This window comes from Conger conger, chromosome 1 (genome assembly GCF_963514075.1).
Source record: "Conger conger chromosome 1, fConCon1.1, whole genome shotgun sequence".
Taxonomy (NCBI): domain Eukaryota; kingdom Metazoa; phylum Chordata; class Actinopteri; order Anguilliformes; family Congridae; genus Conger; species Conger conger.
The window spans coordinates 35,966,331-35,986,971 of record NC_083760.1 but is presented as its reverse complement, the minus strand read 5'-3'; the positions used below and the strand labels follow the sequence as shown (position 1 = coordinate 35,986,971).

Here is a 20,641-nt window from a genome sequence, read left to right as displayed (position 1 = left end):
CTGAGGTGTATGCCAACGGCCGAAATCTATCGGCATAGTCCAATACGGAACCGTTCCCTTGACGTAGGCAAAACAGTTGCTGACCTGCGGAGTTCTACTGTTGAGTCTGCTGGTTCTACTCTTAGGCTAGTTAGTTCTGTCAGGACTCGGGACAGAAGAACCATAAGCAGACTCAGGGATAAGATTACTGCAGGCTTTATTGACAAGGGGCAGATCCAAAACATAATCCACAAATAGGCAATGGTCGTAATCCAGGCAGACAGGTACATGCGGGGCAGGCAGCATGTAATCGTGAAACAGGCACAGTTCAAAAACCAGCAGAGGTACAAAGACAAAAATGCAAAATACAGGCCACAGAAAAAACAGACAGAGAAACAGGGTCACAGAATGAAGCTAGAACTGAGGTAAAGGAATATAAGGGCAGAACTCGGGGAAAACTGGGAGAGACAAACTAGCAACGAGAAACTTAAACGGACAAGTTTAAATCCAATACTAATTGACAGACAATGAGAAACTGGTGAGACATGGCAGAAATGACAGAAAGGAAGTACAAGGAGTGGGAGGCAGAGACACAAAATGGAACGCAAGTGAAACAAATGAATGAGAGGGAATGAAACTGAAAACAGACTACAGTACAGAGGGAAACAAGAGGCGAAAGCGCCTTAGACAGATAGACTTAGACAGAAAACAGGAAACAGAGAAACAAGGATGGCCAAAAGGGCACAGATGTGACACTGAACCAGAGCCACCTGACAGCCAGCGTAATCCTCACCTTGTAGTCAGCAGGGGTGTTGTAGATATACTGCTGGGATCCCAGCCCCCCTGGGGTGCCGCTGCCCCCCCTCCACACTGACTCCTCTGTGCTGCTGCTCAACTCTCCGCCCTCCATCCGCAGGCCTGCCGTGTCAATGGTGAGGGTCCGCTCCACTGAGCGCAGATAATTCAGAATCCCCAGACAGATGCGCTGAGAAAAGTGTACAGTTATACTACTGACCTCAGATCAGCTGTGCATTGCAGTACTGTGCATTTGAATTTTTTTTGATTTAGGAATACAGTATTATACCGTTAACCTGGGATAAGAGCATTCAAGGTGGATTCCTACATAGCTGGTTTTTGATCAAATCACCTGCAGCTGCCTCATCCGGAGGTGCTGAAGATAAAGGAGACCCAGGTAGGCATCCTTGGATGCAGTGAAGTCATCACCACTCCCTTCCTGTTCATCATCCAGACCCAGGCACTGGAGGCTCTTCTTATAGCTGTATCTGTGGCAATCATAGTGACTCATTTGAGCCAGCATCCTTAGTTACCAGAAGGATGCTGGCTCAAATCCTAAATGAGACAATTACACTCTTGAGAAAGGTGTATGAGCAGGATAAGAACAGTTTTTACTATAAGTAAATATCAATCTCTACCTGCTTGAATTATTTTCCCATAAATAAGTACAGAGTAAGCCGACATTCTAGGTGGAATACATTATAATGCAGGCATTTTGGTATCTCACCCTTCCTGGCTCTGTGTCTTGGCAGTGCCTGTGACTCCATCTGGGCTTGAGTCCTGTGTGGGACATTGGGTTTTATCTATAGTGAGGATGATGTGAGCAGTTTGATGATGTCAGATGACATGCTTGGGTAGTACAGTGTCTACAGTATGGCGCTCAGGAGAGTGGCAGGCCAGGAGCTAAAATAACGTTGTTGCTGTGGTGAATATAGGTAGTAACATAAAACTGCTTCTCCATGTATTGGAATTAAACCTGTTATGGCTATTTCATCCCCCCAGGATTAAGCACCATAGTTCAAAAAATAGAAATAATACTCTTGGTTGCACAAACTTGCACAAAATTAACCAGAGAACCTTGGGAAATCCTGTGCTTCACAGACTTCATGAGTACCTGAGAGAGATTTGCACTGCAGTATATCCTCTTCCAGATCTGGACAGAGTCTTCCCTAGTGAGGTGTGATGTCACAAACATATTGGCAGCATTCTCCTTGAGCGTCTGCATTACACTGAAGGGATCCGATACCTGTATTCAACCGATACCGGCATTCAACTGTCAGAAAGTCAGAGAGTAGCCACAGTAAGAGGGGACAGGGATCAGCCACAGTAAGAGGGGACAGAGAAGCAGCCACAGTAAGAGGGGACAGAGAAGCAGCCACAGTAACAGGGGGCAGGGATCAGCCACAGTAAGAGGGGACAGAGATCAGCCACAGTAAGAGGGGACAGAGAAGCAGCCACAGTAAGAGGGGACAGAGAAGCAGCCACAGTAAGAGGGGACAGGGATCAGCCACAGTAAGAGGGGTGAGAGAGCAGCCAAATCATTTTTTCCGAGGTCCGACCCCCCCCCCCCCCACAAGCACGCAGACAAATAAATACATTGAGGTCTGTAAGTATTTGAACAGTGGTACAATTTAAACTGCAATTAAAACAGCAACTCCAGCACTCTGAATAACTCTGAAAAACACCTCACTTAACAAACCTGTAAATTATATTTATTTAATTGATTTAATTAGGTTATTATTATCAAATATATAAATGATCAATTAAATCGGCAAATTCAGTGATTGGCAGATCTACCTGCTTGGCCACCCTACCTGCAGCGCACACACACATGGCCGACCCCCATTCAGGTGGATGGACAGACAGACAGACAGACAGACAGACACACACACACACACACACACACACACACACACACACACACACATTCTATTCATAAGTTTACTTTGATTTACTTCCTCTTTCGATGTCACCACACTGAAATATTTAATTATAATATTTTTCAGAGCCGCGGTGGCGCAACAGGCTACGACGCAGCAGACTTGTGGTTGCAGTTTTGCGGGGACCGGGGTTTGATTCTCGGTCCTGCCAAAACCCAAGTTTGGCTGGCTCACGTGGAGCAGCAATAATTGGCTTGCTGCTCCAGAGGGAAGCACCTTGAGCGCCTTGGAATCACAGTCACGACTTGGGAGGTGAGATGGCTTGAAGAAGGTGTGTCGCTCTCCCATCGGCCACCAAGGGACGGGGTGTGGGCGGTGTATCTAATACTAGCTCTAATTGAATCAGACGGGGTCCAATTGGCTACCAAATTGGGAGAAAAAAGGAAAGAAATCGGATAAAAATTATTTTAATTATTTTTTATATATTTTTCATCTTCCCAGCCCATGGGAAGTCATGAAAAAAAATAGAATTTTTCATTGTGCTGACATTATTGGAAAGCAAGTAAATCAAATCTTATTACGAATTTAATTGATCTGCAAATACCTGCCAGTTCCTCTCTGATTTTGGCCGCTCAGGCTATGTTTGATTTGCGAGTAAAAGACAATACAGGTTACATTATGAGAGCTCAAAATATATTGCTTTGTACCAAGCCTCTTGTGTGCCCAAGATAAAAATACTTTTTGGGCTCTGTAGCCTACTTTCGTTTATTTTGATGTGGGCAGAGCACCACCTCCCTTTGTCTATATATGGAGTATGATCTGTTTTTGGCATGCGATTCATCTGTGCACACAGTTATCCGAGATGATTCAATGCTAATCAAGTCATAGTTCACTTTTTATGAGTAAGGCCGAATTTAACACAAGACGAATTAAATTATCCAAGATTGTTTAAGCAATGTATATGAAATAGGGCCCAGCTGTAGCTGGCTAACTGGCTAGCTACAACTCAAGGATGTGATCGGCCCAGCATGAAAAAGATTTCCGCCAAATTTAGGGAGGTGGGTAAAGAGACCGGGGTCTGGGGGTCCTTCCCCAGAAAATATTGACACTGACACTAAAATCATTTCCCACAATTCTATGAAGTGTATATGACAATTAGCATATTTGGAATAGAATAGAATCCATAACTTTGTATTTATCAATAAAATATGTTTAAAAAAAAAAAAAGAAACTTTGTATTTACATGCAGGTACACAACGTTACATAATAATAATCACTTTCACCAATTGGGCAAATTTGGTACACTGAAAATATCAAGCTATGGATGGGAATATTAGTAGCAGCCATGTAATGTATTAAGACTCCAAAATGTTAAGGAGGAAAGAATCAGGTAACAATTAACATTATAGTGCCCTAGGTATTGGATGTTTTATGCAGTCATTTAACAATAAGTAAATTCAATGCATGTTGCACTGTACTTAATACTAATTGCACATAAACAGGGCACTGTAAATAAAAGATATCAGCAAGTACCACATGCAAATTGGTTACGTTGGTTGGTTTTCCAATAGTTATAATGAAATATAGCAGATAAAATGTTTTAAACATGGATTTCATTGTAAAGGGTGCAATTTCTATCTCTTTTTCTCAGAATGCGGACAACAAAATCCAGCTATGACCAGTTTGAAATGATAAACTACCAGCTGTTTCAAAATACAGCTTTAGCTGGTCAAACCATGTTGAGTATGGAGATGGGGGTAGACTACAAAGCGAGATTATGGATTAGCGAGCTAACCTAAGTGCTAACCCTAGATTTTCTGTACTACAAAGCTGAGTTACTTTATATTGTGGTATACTGCTGTGGAAACACATACTGCACGGCAATGTTCATGCCAGAGCCATAGAAAGAGAAAGTTGCTTCAATGGAGGGTGAAAAAAACTTGTCGGTAACCTGGTTCATGTAGGCTTCAAATAGTTCCGTATATTTACCAGGAGACCACCAAAAAAGCTGGTTACTCCCTCCAATTATTACAGGTCTCTGCAATATTTCTGTTTTGAAATGATGCTGTAAATTTGTTTTATTTAAAAAGATTTTTACAATTGAAAATAGTAAATTATAGCTCATAGAAAGGTTGAACAGAGTAAAATAGGGTATCAAGTGTTATATAATATATTATATAATAAAATAATTATAAGAAATTAATTATTTGCATAATTCATTAAATTGTAACTATTAAGACTTGAAAACTTAGCTGAAATTAGCTGAAATTCTTGTCCCATTTCACCAAACACCTTTTGGTAAAATGGAACAGTGCTTCAAACGCTTATTCACGAAAAAACAATGTGTATTTGGCAAATTTGTCAAGTAAAATTAAAAGACTTTATAAAACACTTCATCATAACACAGTTGTGCAGATTGTTCAATAGTCTGTTTTTGTTTTAAAATTTGATATGTCACAGAGTTTACAGAATGATTGACCTGACCTGACGTCCTTCAACATTTTGCCACACACTTTCTGGTTACCACAGACCAATCAAAAGATTGCCTTATGTAAAGTAGTGTTGTAGCAATAATTAAAAGACGTTTTCAGTGATTGGCTGCTAATATTTAAAGAGCACAGTACCTCAAAGCTTATATGTCCCATTTTACCTGATGTCCCAATTTACCGGACATCACCCTACTTAAACTGTAATAATTGCAATGCATAATCATTCTGATGTACACTCACTGAGCACTTTATTAGGACCATTTGTACACCTACTTATTCATGTGATTATCTAATCAGCCAATCATGTGGCAGCAGTGCAATGCGTACAATCATGCAGATACGGGTCAGGAGCTTCAGTCACTTCAGTCAGTTCATGTTCACATCAAAAATCAGAATTCAATAGAGAGGGAGGAGAAGGTGAGAAGAGGCACGGCTGGTGGTGTTCTCCACTCACCTGTAGGAACCTCCAGTGCATATGAAGGAGCTCGTCCACTGACTGGTGCTGCTTCAAGTGGATGAGGAAATTCTGTTGCCAGGGATCAACTTGGGGCTTCACCTGTTTGCCACAGACACAGGATCATACACAACTAAAATGGAGCTTTCGGATGGCTTGGAAGGCATAATTACACCTAGTAATCCTGTAATAGATTCCTAACTGGGCCAAAGATGTCTGCGGCTGGCATAACTGACGTACAGTGCATCCGGAAAGTATTCACAGCGCTTCACTTTCCCCACATTTTGCTATGTTACAGCCTTATTCCAAAATGGCATAAATTCATTTTTTTCCTCAAAATTCTACACACAGCACCCCATAATGACAACATGAAAGAAGTTTTTTTTTTTTTTGCAAATTTATGAAAAATAAAAAACTAAGAAATCACATGTACATAAGTATTCACAGCCTTTGCTCAATACTGTGTTGATGCACCTTTGGCAGCAATTACAGCCTCAAGTCTTTTTGAATATGATGCCACGAGCTTGGCACACCTCTCTTTGGGCAGTTTCGCCCATTCCTCTTTGCAGCACCTCTCAAGCTCCATCAGGTTGGATGGGGAGCGTCGGTGCACAGCCATTTTCAGATCTCTCCAGAGATGTTCAATTGGATTCAAGTCTGGGCTCTGGCTGGGCCACTCAAGGACATTCACAGAGTTGTCCTGAAGCCACTCCTTTGATATCTTGGCTGTGTGCTTAGGGTCGTTGTCCTGCTGAAAGATGAACCGTCGTCCCAGTCTGAGGTCAAGAGCGCTCTGGAGCAGGTTTTCATCCAGGATGTCTCTGTACATTGCTGCATTCATCTTTCCCTCAATCCTGACTAGTCTCCCAATTCCTGCCGCTGAAAAACATCCCCACAGCATGACGCTGCTACCACCATGCTTCAGGGTAGGGATGGTATTGGCCAGGTGATGAGCGGTGCCTGGTTTCCTCCAAACATGACGCCTGGCATTCATGCCAGAGTTCAATCTTTGTCTCATCAGACCAGATAATTTTGTTTCTCATGGTCTGAGAGTCCTTCAGGTGCCTTTTGGCAAACTCCAGGCGGGTGCCTTTTACTAAGGAGTGGCTTCCGTCTGGCCACTGTACCATACAGGCCTGATTGGTGGATTGCTGCAGAGATGGTTGTCCTTCTGGAAGGTTATCCTCTCTCCACAGAGGAATGCTGGAGCTCTGACAGAGTGACCATCGGGTTCTTGTTCACCTCCCTGACTAAGGCCCTTCTCCCTCGAATGCTCAGTTTAGACGGGCGGCCAGCTCTAGGAAGAGTCCTGGTGGTTCTGAACTTCTTCCATTTACGGATGATGGAGGCCACTGTGCTCAGTGGGACCTTCAAAGCAGTAGAATTTTTTCTGTACCCTTCCCCAGATTTGTGCCTCGAGACAATCCTGTCTCGGAGGTCTACAGACAATTCCTTTGACTTCATGCTTGGTTTGTGGTCCGACATGCACTGTCAACTGTGGGACCTTATATAGACAGGTGTGTGCCTTTCCAAATCATGTCCAATCAACTGAATTTACCACAGGTGGACTCCAATTAAGCTGTAGAAACATCTCAAGGTTGATCAGTGGAAACAGGATGCACCAGGATGCACCCGAGCTCAATTTTGAGCTTCATGGCAAAGGCTGTGAATACTTATGTACATGTGATTTCTTAGTTTTTTATTTTTAATAAATTAGCAAAAAATTCAAAAAAACGTCTTTCATGTTGTCATTATGGTGTGTTGTGTGTAGAATTTTGAGGAAAAAAATGAATTTATTCCATTTTGGAATAAGGCTGTAACATAACAAAATGTGGGAAAAGTGAAGCGCTGTGAATACTTTCCGGATGCACTGTAACTAGCCATAGCTTCACATCAGTCAGCTACGGTGGCCCTGAAGGGCAAGACAAATCAACAAATCAGAAAACATAACAACAAATTAGGGCTGGGCGAAATGAATTTAAAATGATATCACAATATTTGTAGGTAGAATTTACTGAAATCTAAAAAACTAATAAGAATTAAACAAAAAATGTGCCAAATAACAAAATCAAAGCTTTTCAAGCTCAAAAAGAGGAAGCACAACATTTTCTAAATAACAAAATAAAAAGTTTTTTAAGTATAAATATAAAAGATAATATCAACATATTATGAATCGAAACATTTTTCAAATTGTGTGGTTACAATCAACCTTTAAGCCTATACCTACAGGTTTTGAGAAAATTATTTTGCCTGTGTGGTCTTCTGGGGCATAACATAACTGGAGTTCTCTATAAAATACATTGTGAGGCTGTAAGACTGGTCTGTTCAACTTGACCAGAGATTGGTCGTGGTGGAGAAGTAGGTTGTGTTACCTAGACCGGCAGTGACTTTCCCTCGGACATTCAAGGGTACTTCTGGGAAGTATTTTCGGAAGAAGTTTTCTGACTTATGGTTGTGTTTTTGGATTTGCTGATTTGTCTTGCTCATCAGGGCCACCATAGTCAGCAGGTTATTGCCATCTTACAGCACAAGGGCAACTGACAAGGCCAGCAGACTCCCTGCACCAGTAGCATAGTAGGCTAATGTTATACTCTGGTGCAATGGACAAATTTGTTCCCTCTCCCAATATTCCAAACCTTCAGAGGGAGCCAAAAAGGTACATATTTGTGGTACATATTTAAGGCCACCTCCATATTAAATGTACATTGAATGTGAAATATGCCATTGCACACCAGGATATCCATACCAATCATGATTCAGGCACTCTTTACTGATCATGGTTTTGACTCTTATGAGCCCCTTCTTTTTATTCTCCCCCTCTTTCAGGAGCTGGGCTGATGCCTGTGTATGAAATAACTTTATAGATGCCAGTAAAAACATATGTGTGTGGGTAAACATATGTGTGTTTTAAAATGAGCAGCAATCTGCAGAATGCTACTGGTATCCCACCATAATTTACATCATCTAATGTGTAGTATTTAACCCAGGTCTGCTTCGCACCCATATGAAGGGGGTCCAGTTGTCCTTCTTCAGTAGAGTGCAGCCGCTCTTCTTCCCCCAGCATTTCTCTGTTGCTTCAGTGCTACCGTATACCAGGAAAGTTTTCATCTGCTCCTGCTTCTTGAAGATTGCCCTGAACTCACTCAACACCTCACAGTGGAGGACAGAAAAGAAATGTCATCACTTCTCATCAACTTTTCTCATCATTTACACAAGGGATTTACAAATATTTAATCTCAAGGCCCCCAAATATATGGGAACCACTGAAGTAAATCTTGTTATTAACATTAACATTATTTTAACATTAAAAGATAATGTCAAAATACATTGAGATATAATGCAGATTGCAAGGCCCAAATATATTAGGCCAATTGTAAAATCTGTATGTCCCATCTACAGTGCAGTATTTGGGCAGTGGTACAATTTCTGTTATTTTGACTCTGTACTCAAGCACATTGGATTTGAAACAAAACAATGAATATGAGGATGAAGTGCAAACTGGCACCATTCACTTGACACAATTAACATCCATATCAGGTGATCCATGTAGGAATTACATCCAATTTTATAAAGTCCCTCCATTTTAAGGGACCAAAAGTAATTGGACAGTTGGCTTCTCAGCTCTTTCCAATTAGTCCGGTGTATTCAGTCGCTTCCTTAGTGTAAGTATAAGAAAAGGCAAACAAAAGCCAAAAATCACGATTAAATACTGAAAGCTTTCTTATCACTGCACTAAGGAAGCGATTGAGGACACCTGACTAACCAGAAACAGCTGAGAAGCCAACTGTCCAATCACTTTTGGTCCCTACAAATAGAAAGTTGGGGTGGGACAAAATAGCGTGACCCAATATGTATTGCAGCAAATGTATAGGCCACCAGTTAGTTTTAATGAAAGATTGAATTAATATCATTAAAGCATTGGTTGGTTTATCAGACTGATTCCTTTGTTATTCGTTACAGCCTTCATTATAAAGGACTTCATTATAAAAAGCATGTACCCATAATGCATTTATGAATTCAACAGCAAAAAGCTGAACTGTACTCTCCCAATAAACTGAATGAAAATGAAAATGAAAGCCCGGTCAACTGAACAGGGTATGGAATTGGAAATAGTGTGCAGCGGGCTCCAGAATTATTGGCACTGTTGAAAAATATGCACAAAAATGCAGTAAACAAAAAAATTATTATTTCAACATCACTTTCACAGTTCCAAAAATTTCAGTGTTCTGAACGACCTTAATTGCCAATATGTTCAGTTCTCTGAGGTTCTACTGTATTATTCTTATTATTATCTTCATAAGGAGGGGAGCAAGTACAATTTTTCTATGATGACTGTGAGTGTGGGGATACTATGGGACCAGGAGCGTGATGTTAACATGGCGGCTTGGAGTGTGCCATGTCATTACCATGCCAAGGAGCTCCATTTCATCTGCAGCACTCATCATCTCCTGGACATTGTACTGGATGTTAAAGTGAGACAAAAGGTGCTGCAGCTTGGAGCCAAACTCCTCTCGTCTCACTGTGTGTTTCGGAACTTCTCCTGAAAGCCCTTGGGGGGGGGGGGGGGGGGGGCACATTTCAACAGTGTCAAACTTTCAGCCCACACAATATTCTCCATAACTTCTCATTATGAGGTTTGTTCTGACCTTGTAAACCCTCACATATTGTGTCCCCTTTGGAGGAAGAATAAGTCCACTTAGGTCCGTCTTGAAGAGTTTCTGAGGATAAAATAAGCAAATTGATACAGGCACCAAATCTGGCCAATCCTTGCATATTTATGTTGTGTTCTATTAAAGAATTTATTACTTCAGATGTACAGTAAGTGCCAGAGAATTCAAACACACCTGCACCATTTACAATACTAACAAGGTCAATTTATTTTCTGAATTTAGGTTTCAATAAAGTGCCACAAATGCTCATGTTCAGAAGATAAGCTGTTCAGTATAAAACTTGCTAGTTGTGAAAATAGTGTGTGGATATTGTAAATGGTATATGTGTGTTTTTGTGGATTTATTTGGTTGTGATATATGAAATGGTAGTATGTAGGATGCAGTGTTGTTTCTGCTGTAGTTGATAGTGAGTACTAGTATGTGTTGGAGTATGTAATATGAGAAAAGGAAAATGTTAAGAAATGGATAAGTGAACACCCAGTTTTGTAGCTGTGTGTTCTGTTGTAAAAGAGGTTGAAGGAATGAGGTGCATGATATTTCAATGAGTTTGGGGATCCACACACTACAAAAGAATGCAACAGTTTCCATGGTTACTTTACACAGTAGGCACCGTCGGAGATGATCACCATGTCCTAATAAATATCAATATCAAAGAAGACTCTAGCAGTCTGCTCAGTAATTATCCGAAAATATGGAACAGTTATTAACAAATGAGACAAGGTATTGACACTATAATACAATGCGACATCTAACAGTCTTGGCCCCATTTCTGTAGGACAACCTGTATAAAAGTTATGACTTTTCAAAATTGGACATTTTCAAACGTGCTCTGTAGCACCACCACTAGGCCATTTGGTGCCATATTCTAATAGGTCAGCCATCCCTACATGTCTACCAAGTCTCAAGACTTTTCAACAGACCATTTGGGAGATATAAGCATTCAAACTGGAGAAAAAAATTAAGGCAGTGCAATGCTGCAGAAGACCAATGAAGGCTAAACCAATGAAAGAGGTACAGCACCCCCTAGTGCCCACTTGGTGCAGCCATGACTTGCAATTCAGACATAGCATTGCATGCTAATTGGAATATGAAAATATGATTGGCTATCATTTTGCCATCTTTAGGCCACTTGGTGCCATATTGTAATAGATTGCAATTTCACACGTCCCAAAAATGCCTTCCAAGTTTCAATAGTTTTCACCAGACCGTTTGGAATTTTTAAGCGTTCAAAGTGATAAAATAATAAAAAATAAATATAGTTGCTTGCAGTGATGGGTGGGCCCAAGCTCTAAGGGTGCAGCAGTGTTGTTAGCATACAGTCATGTGAAAAAATTAGGACACCCTATGGAAATTGTGTGTTTTTTTAACATTTTTAGACATATGGATATTTAATATCAATTTGAACAAAACTGAGAGATTCAAGTAATATAACAAAACAATCAAAACTGAAGAAAATCCTTTTTAAAACTTTCTGTAAAATGTAATAAAATAAAAATGCAATTTCTGGTGAGGAATAAATTAGGACACCCCCACATTTTTTCCCACCTAAAATGGCTGAAATCACACACAGGTGTATCACATCAGGTGCACATGATTAGAACATTGTTACTCAGCATTTTGAAGGAGGCTTACCTCAGACATTTAGTTTGGTGTGCTCCTGACTGTTGACGTGAGAGTGAACACCATGGTGATATCGAAAGACCTGTCTGAGGCCTTCAGAAAGAAGATTGTAGCAGCTTATGAGTCTGGTAAGGGATTTAAAAAGATCTCAAAAGATTTTGAAATCAGCCATTCCACTGTCCGGAAAATAGTCTACAAGTGGAGGACATTCAAAACAACTACCAACATGCCCAGGTCTGGCCGTCCAAGCAAGCTCACCCCAAGAGCAGACCGCAAGATGCTAATAGAAGTCTCCAAAACCCCTAAAATGTCATCACGGGACCTACAGCAGGCTCTGGCAACTGTTGATATGAAAGTGCATGCCTCTACAATTAGAAAGAGACTGCACAAGTTTAACTTTCATGGGAGGTGTGGAAGGAGGAAACCTTTACTCTCCAAGAGAAACATTAAGGCCAGACTGAAGTTTGCCAGAGAGAACATGGACAAAGATCAGGACTTCTGGAATAATGTTCTTTGGACAGATGAGTCTAAAATTGAATTATTTGGACACCAGAACAGAGGACATGTTTGGCGCACACCAAATACAGCGTTCCAGGAAAAGAACCTCATACCAACTGTGAAGCATGGAGGTGGAAGTGTCATGGTTTGGGGATGCTTTGCTGCAGCAGGACCTGGCCAGCTCACCATTATAGAATCTATCATGAATTCTACAGTGTACCAGCGGGTGCTTGAGGAACATGTGAGACCATCTGTAAAAAAATTAAAGCTGAAGTGGAACTGGACCCTGCAACATGACAATGACCCAAAACATACCAGTAAATCCACCAAGGACTGGCTGAAAACTAAGAAGTGGAGAGTCCTGGAATGGCCCAGTCAAAGCCCAGATCTTAATCCCATTGAGATGCTGTGGGGTGACTTGAAACAGACTGTACATGCAAGAAACCCCTCAAACATTTCACAGGTTAAAGAATTCTGCATTGAGGAGTGGGGCAAACTTTCCTCAGACCGATGTCAGAGACTGGTAGATGGTTACAAGAAGCATCTCACTGAAGTTATTTCAGCCAAAGGGGGTAACACTAGGTATTAGGGGGTAGGGTGTCCTAACTTTTTCCTCAGTTAGAATATGCATTTATGTTGATGTCTTTTGTTTAATGAGATAAAACAAGATTAATTATTGTTGTTTACCTGCAATTAGATCACTTTCTTTTCCAGAGATAAATAAAAACAAGATTAGACATCGATATGTGATCATTTCTTAATGAATAACTGAATATTTAACGGGGTGTCCTCATTTTTTCACATAACTGTAGTTGTGCCAATGATTATGCCCCTTTGATCAATGAAGATGTCCTGCTCCCAGTTGGTGGCGCCAGAATAATTTACCTAAATTGGCATGTGGATGTCATTATGGTCCAGCAGTGAGCATACATGTGACCTCTCAGCCACTTTTATACAACAATATTATGGCACAGCTCCTTGTTTCAGCAGCATTTGACCAAAAATACAGGGCAACAGTGTGCTACCAGTATTTCTTGTGCAATATAGTAGCAAAACCTCTTAAACATACTGCTGAATGTATGCATTTCATTTATCCTAGGAGGAGAATCAAAAACTTATATAACCTTCAGGTCTAGTTGCCAATTGGTGGCGCTATGACAGTAAGCCTCTATAATTATGTGCATGTGATTACACTCCAATAATAAACATGTGTAACATTTCCACAACATCAAACAATGTACAGTGGAATGCTGCCTGGTTCCTGTTTGTGCATGTAAATTCAATGCCTTGCCATAACCACACCATTTAAGATGTATAAAAACTTCCTTTGCAACTTATTATCATGAATATTTGCCATCATGCTGTCCAAATTTGGTATGAATTTCATGAATCCTTCCCTCCTAGCCGGTCTCCCAGCTTGTGCCATCAAGCCCCTCCAGCTGGTCCAGAATGCTGCAGCCTGCCTGATCACCAGTCAGCCCAGGTCGGCTCATGTCACCCCACTCCTCATTGGCCTCCACTGGCTTCCTATTGCCGCACGCATCCAATTCAAGGCCCTAGTGTTGGCATTTCTGGCTGCTAAGGGTACTGCCCCACCTTACATACAATCCTTAATCACTCCCTACTCCCCAGCTAGACCACTCTGGTCTGCCAGCTCTGGTCGCCTTATGGTTCCCTCACTACGAGCACCTGGCGGTCGAGCTGCACGTTCACGCCTGTTTTCCATTCTGGTTCCACAGTGGTGGAATGACTTGCCTACCACTGTCAGGACAGCAGAATCCCTCCCCCTATTTAGACGCAGACTAAAAACACACCTTTACAAACTGTACCTTAGTCCTCCCTCCTGATCCCCCCCCCCCTCCCCCCCTTTCTGATATCCCTCTAGTCTAATAATATTAAAGATAATAATAAAATTGCACTTACAATGACTGTATTTTTTGTTTAGAACAGCACTTCATGTGTATTTTACAAGTTATGGATGTGATGCTTTAGCTTGTGGAAGAACCTATGCACTTGTAAGGTGCTTTGGATTAAAAGCGTCTGCCAAATGACTAAAATGTAAAATGTAAATGTAGGTGGAGAAAGCATGAGACTATTGTATAAGCCTCACTTCCTGTTGCCAGCTGGTGGTGATATAATAGTGAGCCTTTATTGGTATGTGGATGTGATTATACTCCAACAGTGAACATATTTGTAAAATTTTAGCCACATCGGACAATGAAGAGTGAAATTTAGCCCACTTCCTGTTTGGGCGGGTGGCATGTAAATTCTTCACCTCGCCATGGCCATACCCTTCGAGATATCAAAAATGCAATTTAGTATCAGGGCTATCCTGAGATCATGCTGACCACATTTGGTGTGAATGTGATGACCCCTGGAGGAGGAGTATTTAAAAGTTTGGTACGTATAAAAACACACATAATCCAAAATGGCTGACTTCCTGTTCGGATAACTTAATTGCAAATGTAAAATTTGTCTGTCTTGCATAGACCTACATGCATACCAAATTTGGGGGCACTGTGGAGTCCCTAGGCCACACCCAGGTCTGAGCTTGATAGATAGGTCCTGATGTATAAATATAATAAACAAGGAGCCTGATGACAGTAGATTGTATTTAAATACATATTTGTATAACCATTTAAGCAGTAGGTCTTTTGTTCATCTCACTTTTCTCCAAATTATGCTCCCAATGTATCAAGTATGCTTTTAACTCATGTCATCTATGCATACATCAAATAATAACATGTAATAATTCATTTTACACTTTTCCCATATTCACAAAACAATCTTATAAATTGTGTTGTTTGTAAGAATTTAATATTTCTAAGTTGTAGATTGATAGCTTTGTTTTTGCCAGATGAAGATTTTAAGGAGGGGAAATACTTTGACTGCATTACATAATGCAATGGGTGCATACACAGCCACCTAGTGGGTGGACAAAAACCTATTTAAGATCATTTTTACCATTGTTTTTCTTAACCAAATGTTTTAACAACTATAAAACGTAGGCTGTATAATCTAAGACAATCTCATATATTTCCCACCAAACTAATTTAGACATATCTACTTAATGTAGTAGGTAAGTTCATATTGCTATTTAGTGCTTGCACAATCCACAGCAGTAGTTCAGAAGGGTCCCCAAAAATGTTTTAACCTTACACAGTTAAAACTAGCTAGCTGCAACAGATAACGCTAAGGATATCCTAGGTAGGGAGAGGCTAGATCCACCCCTGGGGCCTGCATCCCCAGCATGCATTGCGGTCCCGAAAAATACCGAGTCCGACCAACCACTCGTCCCACGTCAATTGAAAGGCGTGACCGGAGGCAAATTCAAAGTAAAGTACTGCATATTGTACAGGGTTGGTCTACTTGTTACTGTAGGATAGTTAGGCTATATCTGTAACATATTTGTAACGGGGTAGAACTAGGATAGCGTTATGTTCTGTATATTTATACCACGGAAGACAGAGCTATTTGTAGCCTATAGGAGCCTGATAGACTAGCAGTTATACATGCAACGTTACCACAGCCCGCATAGCCAGACCCATCTCCACACTTCATTGCTGGAGACTCAGATACCCAGCACATATATATAGGCCAGCAGCCGTTTATTTTATCTTTATTTGAACTTTTTATTCTTATTATCCTGGCTTGTTTAGATTCTTATTCTTCATACCCGTTTCATTCTCATCGCTGTTGCTGCTACAACAATGGTTCTGCTCTGTAAGTAAAATAATTACATACAATAAAATAATAATCAGAATACACGTTCCCTTGTCAAATCCAGTCCCATTGGGCACAGTGACAGCACTGCGTCTAATAATAACTGTCTAGCTGTAGACTACGAGGGGAAATGCTAGCACATAATTGCATTATTCCTTCATAAATAATGAAAATAACCAGGACTTGGCAGTGTCCTCAGACTTTTGGTTCCCATTGTATCATTGTATGTTATCATTGTATTTTGTGTTAATAATAATCATAATAATAATAAACCTCTATTTGTATAGCACCTTTCATACATGGAATGCAGCTCAAAGTGCTTCACATTGTAGCAGATGAAAATAAAAGATAAATTACGATAGTAAAAGTGCATAGATAAAAACCTTTAAGGTACATGAAAGAGAAAATAAATAAAAAATTACATAGAACACATTGAAAAGTAACTCCCTCTGCAAGTTCCATGCTAGTGGAAGACTCAAGTCAGATACAGATATAAGAAATAAGTATTAATTAAAAACCAGATTTGATGTGTCTGGGTAGTGTGTTCCACAGTTTTGGGGCATAATAGCTAAAAGCTATTATGCACTCGTTTTGTGCAGTACTTTGGGAATGGTTAAAAATTCAACACCTGAGGACCGGAGGGCTCTTGTTGGCTGATACAGAGTTAGAAGGTCAGAAATGTATGTTGGTGCTGAGCCACTTTGAGCTTTGTAGATGAGTAAAAGTACCTTGAAATCAATTCTATAGGAAACAGGGAGCCAGTGTAAGGTGAATAGGACAAGAGTAATATGCTCTCTCTTTTTGGTCTTTGTTAAAAGTTGAGCAGCTGGATTCCGAATGAGCTGAAGTTTCTTTATTGACTTTTTGGGCAGCCCAGTGAAGAGGGCATTGCAGTAGTATAGTCTGCTGGTAATGAACTAATTTCTGCATACCTTTGTGTTAAAAACGGCCGTACCATGGCAACATTTCTCAAATGAACCTTTCTAATATGAGCTTTAAAATTTTCAATTGAAATCTAAGATGACACCTAGGCTTTTAACTTCTGGTCTGGCTTGGGGAGCCATGTAATATGCTGGTTTAATTCAAGGCTAGCATCTAGGATATTTAGTATCAGAGGTGTTATGGATGTTGAAATCACAATTTAGAACTATTCAATCATAATTTGTGATAATGAGTGAAGTTCAGAAAACTCAGAGAGAAATCCGGTCCAGAGTTTGGGAGGGCAGTATATTATTATTATGAGAACGGTTGGTTCGGCTTTAATAGTGAGGGCAATATACTCAAATGAGGAGAACTCGCCAAAGCTGATCCTAGTAGTTTTATTTATCTATATTTATGTTGAGGTCTTCTTTCTGGCAACTCTGCCATGTAGGTTTTTGTTGTAAAGTACATTGTATTGTGGTCCTGTGAATAGCTAGACCTGTGTTTCCCACTTTTTTTGCAGCTCTATTGCAGTCATATATGGGTTCTTCTGAGCATTTCTCACCAGGTCTTAGACCATTCTCTTCCAGACCTTGCCTTAACTTCAACTATTCCATTTATCTTCCATTTTCTAATGTTTCTGACTGTGGAAATAGGTAGTTTGAACCTTTGAGAGAGTTTTTGTAGCCATCTCCTGCTTGGTGGAAATGAACCATCTTCATTCTGAAATGTTTGGAAAACTGGTTACAAGAACCCATGGTTGTTAACACCAGACAGAACAGCCAGTGCAGTTGGATACTTTAGAAGGCATGGAGTAATTTCAGGATAAGTAAGTTCAGCCCTGGAAGTATACTCACTAGACTCATTGAAGCCCTAACAAGTAAATCACCTGGGTCTGGGCCTAAGTAATCATCTTTTAAAAAGCTTTAAAAAAGTAATCCTAGCTTATCCACTTAGAGGTTTGACATGTTATGTGTTCCGAGATGCTCTTCTGCATACCACTGTTGTAATGCATGGTTATTTGCATTACTGTTACCTTCCTGTCAGCTTCGACCAGTCTGGCCCTTCTCCTCTGACCTCTCTCATTAACAACATGTTTCTGCCTGCAGAGCTGCTGCTCACTGGATGTTTTTAGTTTTTTGCACATCAACCATCTGAATAGGGGAAAAAATGTGATCTCAATGATTTTGACCATGGCATGACTGTTGGTGCCAGACTGAGTATTTCTGCAACTGCTGCAACATTTTCATGCACAACAGTCTCTATAGTTTACGAGAATGGTGCAAACAACTAAAAGCATCCAGTGAGCAGCAGTTCTGGGGGCAGAAACACATTGTTAATGCGAGGAGGCAGAGGAGAAGGCCCAGACTGTGTCAAACCTCTAAGTGGAGAGGCAACAGCAGCAGAGGACCAATAAGTCGATAAAATATGTTTTGAATGAATGAAAGAATGATTTCATTGTTTTTTTTGTTTTTTTGAGCAATAGTTTATTTATTGTCATTTACTGCTGTGAACGGCTTGGAAGCCTGTTATGATCTTCCCTGTTTTTATTTTGTTTATAAATACTTGAAAAACATGTAAATGTTGCTTAGTTATAGAATAGCGCATTTCAAGTATTAAGCCACAGGTTTAATGGGGAATTAACACTAGCCCATAACATTTAGGTGATGATTTATTGAAATACTGACAGAAGAAATGAAGTTGGATGGATTTTCAAACGGATTTATCTTATTTATGAGATTTGTTAGAAGTAAAAAGAAATTTAAATAAAATAAAATCAGCACAAGTCTGAACCTGCCGCAAAATAACTTTTTGGGAGAATAACGCATTTCAACGGACGGAAATTGCTAATCCAACCAGCGCAATATGCATGGATCTTAATGGTAAGGAAAATAGTTCATTTGATTGTATGAATTAATCAAGGTGCACTCACTGATAATATAGTGTGCATAATCTAGCCCATTTCCCATCTGCCCATGCAGTATGAGTCAACTTTGTGCAGCGCATTGGCGCAGTCACCTTGCAAGGTGCATGGCATACTGGGTGCGCCCCTCCCACTTTATATTCAGTAGCCAAGCCCAGTACACCACGCACCTCTCCAGGTGACTGCACCAATGCAATTAAAAATATGGCCCATAGAGTTTCTATGGGTGATGTAGAATGCCGCATGATGCTGAAAGTCGGCCTTTGTGGGCGCATCCATTGTGAAATTTGGCACCAGCTAACGAGTTTAGAAATAGGGGGTCTCTGGTTTTGGACCCTAAGGGAGCTACTGCTGATTGGTTAAGATGGCACCAGGGGAAAGCAACAGAAGCTCTACAGTTATCAGAACCAATAAATGGCAGTTATATTTTAACCTTCTTCAGTTCGATACGGAAACACGCATTATGCACTAGCCAAATTAGCTAACATTTAGCTACAGTGCCTGGGATTTCTCACTATTACGTTCTTGCACTGACCTCTTTGAAAGTGATACGCTTTTTTGCATGATCACAGAAAACTGATAGCTTAAAAATCGAAATCAAATCAATATTTGGTGTGACCACCCTTTGCCTTCAAACCAACAGCAATTCTTCTAGGTACACTTGCACAAAGATTTTGTAGGCATATAGTCAGGTGTGTGATTAACCAATTGTACCAAACAAGAGCTAATGACCATCAATTTCATATGTAGGTTGAAACACAATCATTAACTGAAACAGAAATAACTGTGTAGGAGGGTTAGAACAGGAACAGCCAAACTCTGTCTTCAAAAAGTTGCTGAAGACAGTTTAATGTCAGAAGTCATACACCATGGCAAGACTGAGCACAGCAACAAGACCCAAGGTAGTTATACTGCCTCAGCAAGGTCTCTCCCAGGCAGAAATTTCAAGGCAGACAGGGGTTTCCAGATGTGTTGTCCATGCTCTGTTGAAGAAGCACAAAGAAACGGGCAGCGCTGAGGACCATAGACACAGTGGTCGGCCAAAGAAACTTAGAGCAGCAGATGAAAGACACATCATGCTTACTTTCCTTCACAATCGGAAGATGTCCAGCAGTGCCATCAGCTCAGATTGGCAGAAACCAGTGAGACCCAGGTACACCCATCTACTGTGCAGAGAAGTCTGGTCAGAAGTGGTCTTCATGGAAGAATTGTGGCCAAAAAGCCATACCTCCGATGTGGAAACAAGGCCAAGACTCAACTATGCACGAAAACACAGGAACTGGGGTGCATAAAAATAGCAGCAGGTTCTCTGGACTGATGAGTCAAAATGTGGAGAGCGGTACAAGAATGAGTGTCTGCAGGCAACAGTGAAGCATGGTGGAGGCTCCTTGCAAGTTTGGGGCTGCATTTCTGCAAATGGAGTTGGGTATTTGGTCAGAATTAATGGTCTCCTCAATGTTGAGAAGTACAGGCAGATACTTATCCATCATGCAATACCATCAAGGAGGTATCTGATTGGCCCCAAATTTATTCAGCAGGGCAACGACCCCAAACATACAGCCAATGTAATTACGAACTATCTTCAGTGTAAAGAAGAACAAGGAGTCCTGGAAGTGATGGTATGGCCCCCACAGAGCCCTGATCTCAACATCATCGAGGGATGAATACATGAAGAGACAGAAGCATTA

At 40.7% G+C, this 20,641-nt stretch overlaps 1 protein-coding gene across 1 annotated transcript in view; it reads right to left on the bottom strand.

The window, feature by feature from the left end:
• The window catches only part of LOC133124596 (uncharacterized), a 72,426-nt gene that overhangs the window by 27,287 nt on the left and 24,498 nt on the right, over window positions 1–20,641 (bottom strand). Inside the window, exons 11-18 of the mRNA XM_061235969.1 lie at window positions 10,244–10,315; window positions 10,004–10,146; window positions 8,598–8,747; window positions 5,598–5,699; window positions 1,889–2,020; window positions 1,502–1,554; window positions 1,127–1,262; window positions 773–964 (exon numbers count right to left, since the gene is read on the bottom strand). Of these exons, the coding sequence (XP_061091953.1) occupies window positions 773–964; window positions 1,127–1,262; window positions 1,502–1,554; window positions 1,889–2,020; window positions 5,598–5,699; window positions 8,598–8,747; window positions 10,004–10,146; window positions 10,244–10,315 (980 nt within the window). The remainder of the gene's footprint in view (window positions 1–772; window positions 965–1,126; window positions 1,263–1,501; window positions 1,555–1,888; window positions 2,021–5,597; window positions 5,700–8,597; window positions 8,748–10,003; window positions 10,147–10,243; window positions 10,316–20,641) is intronic.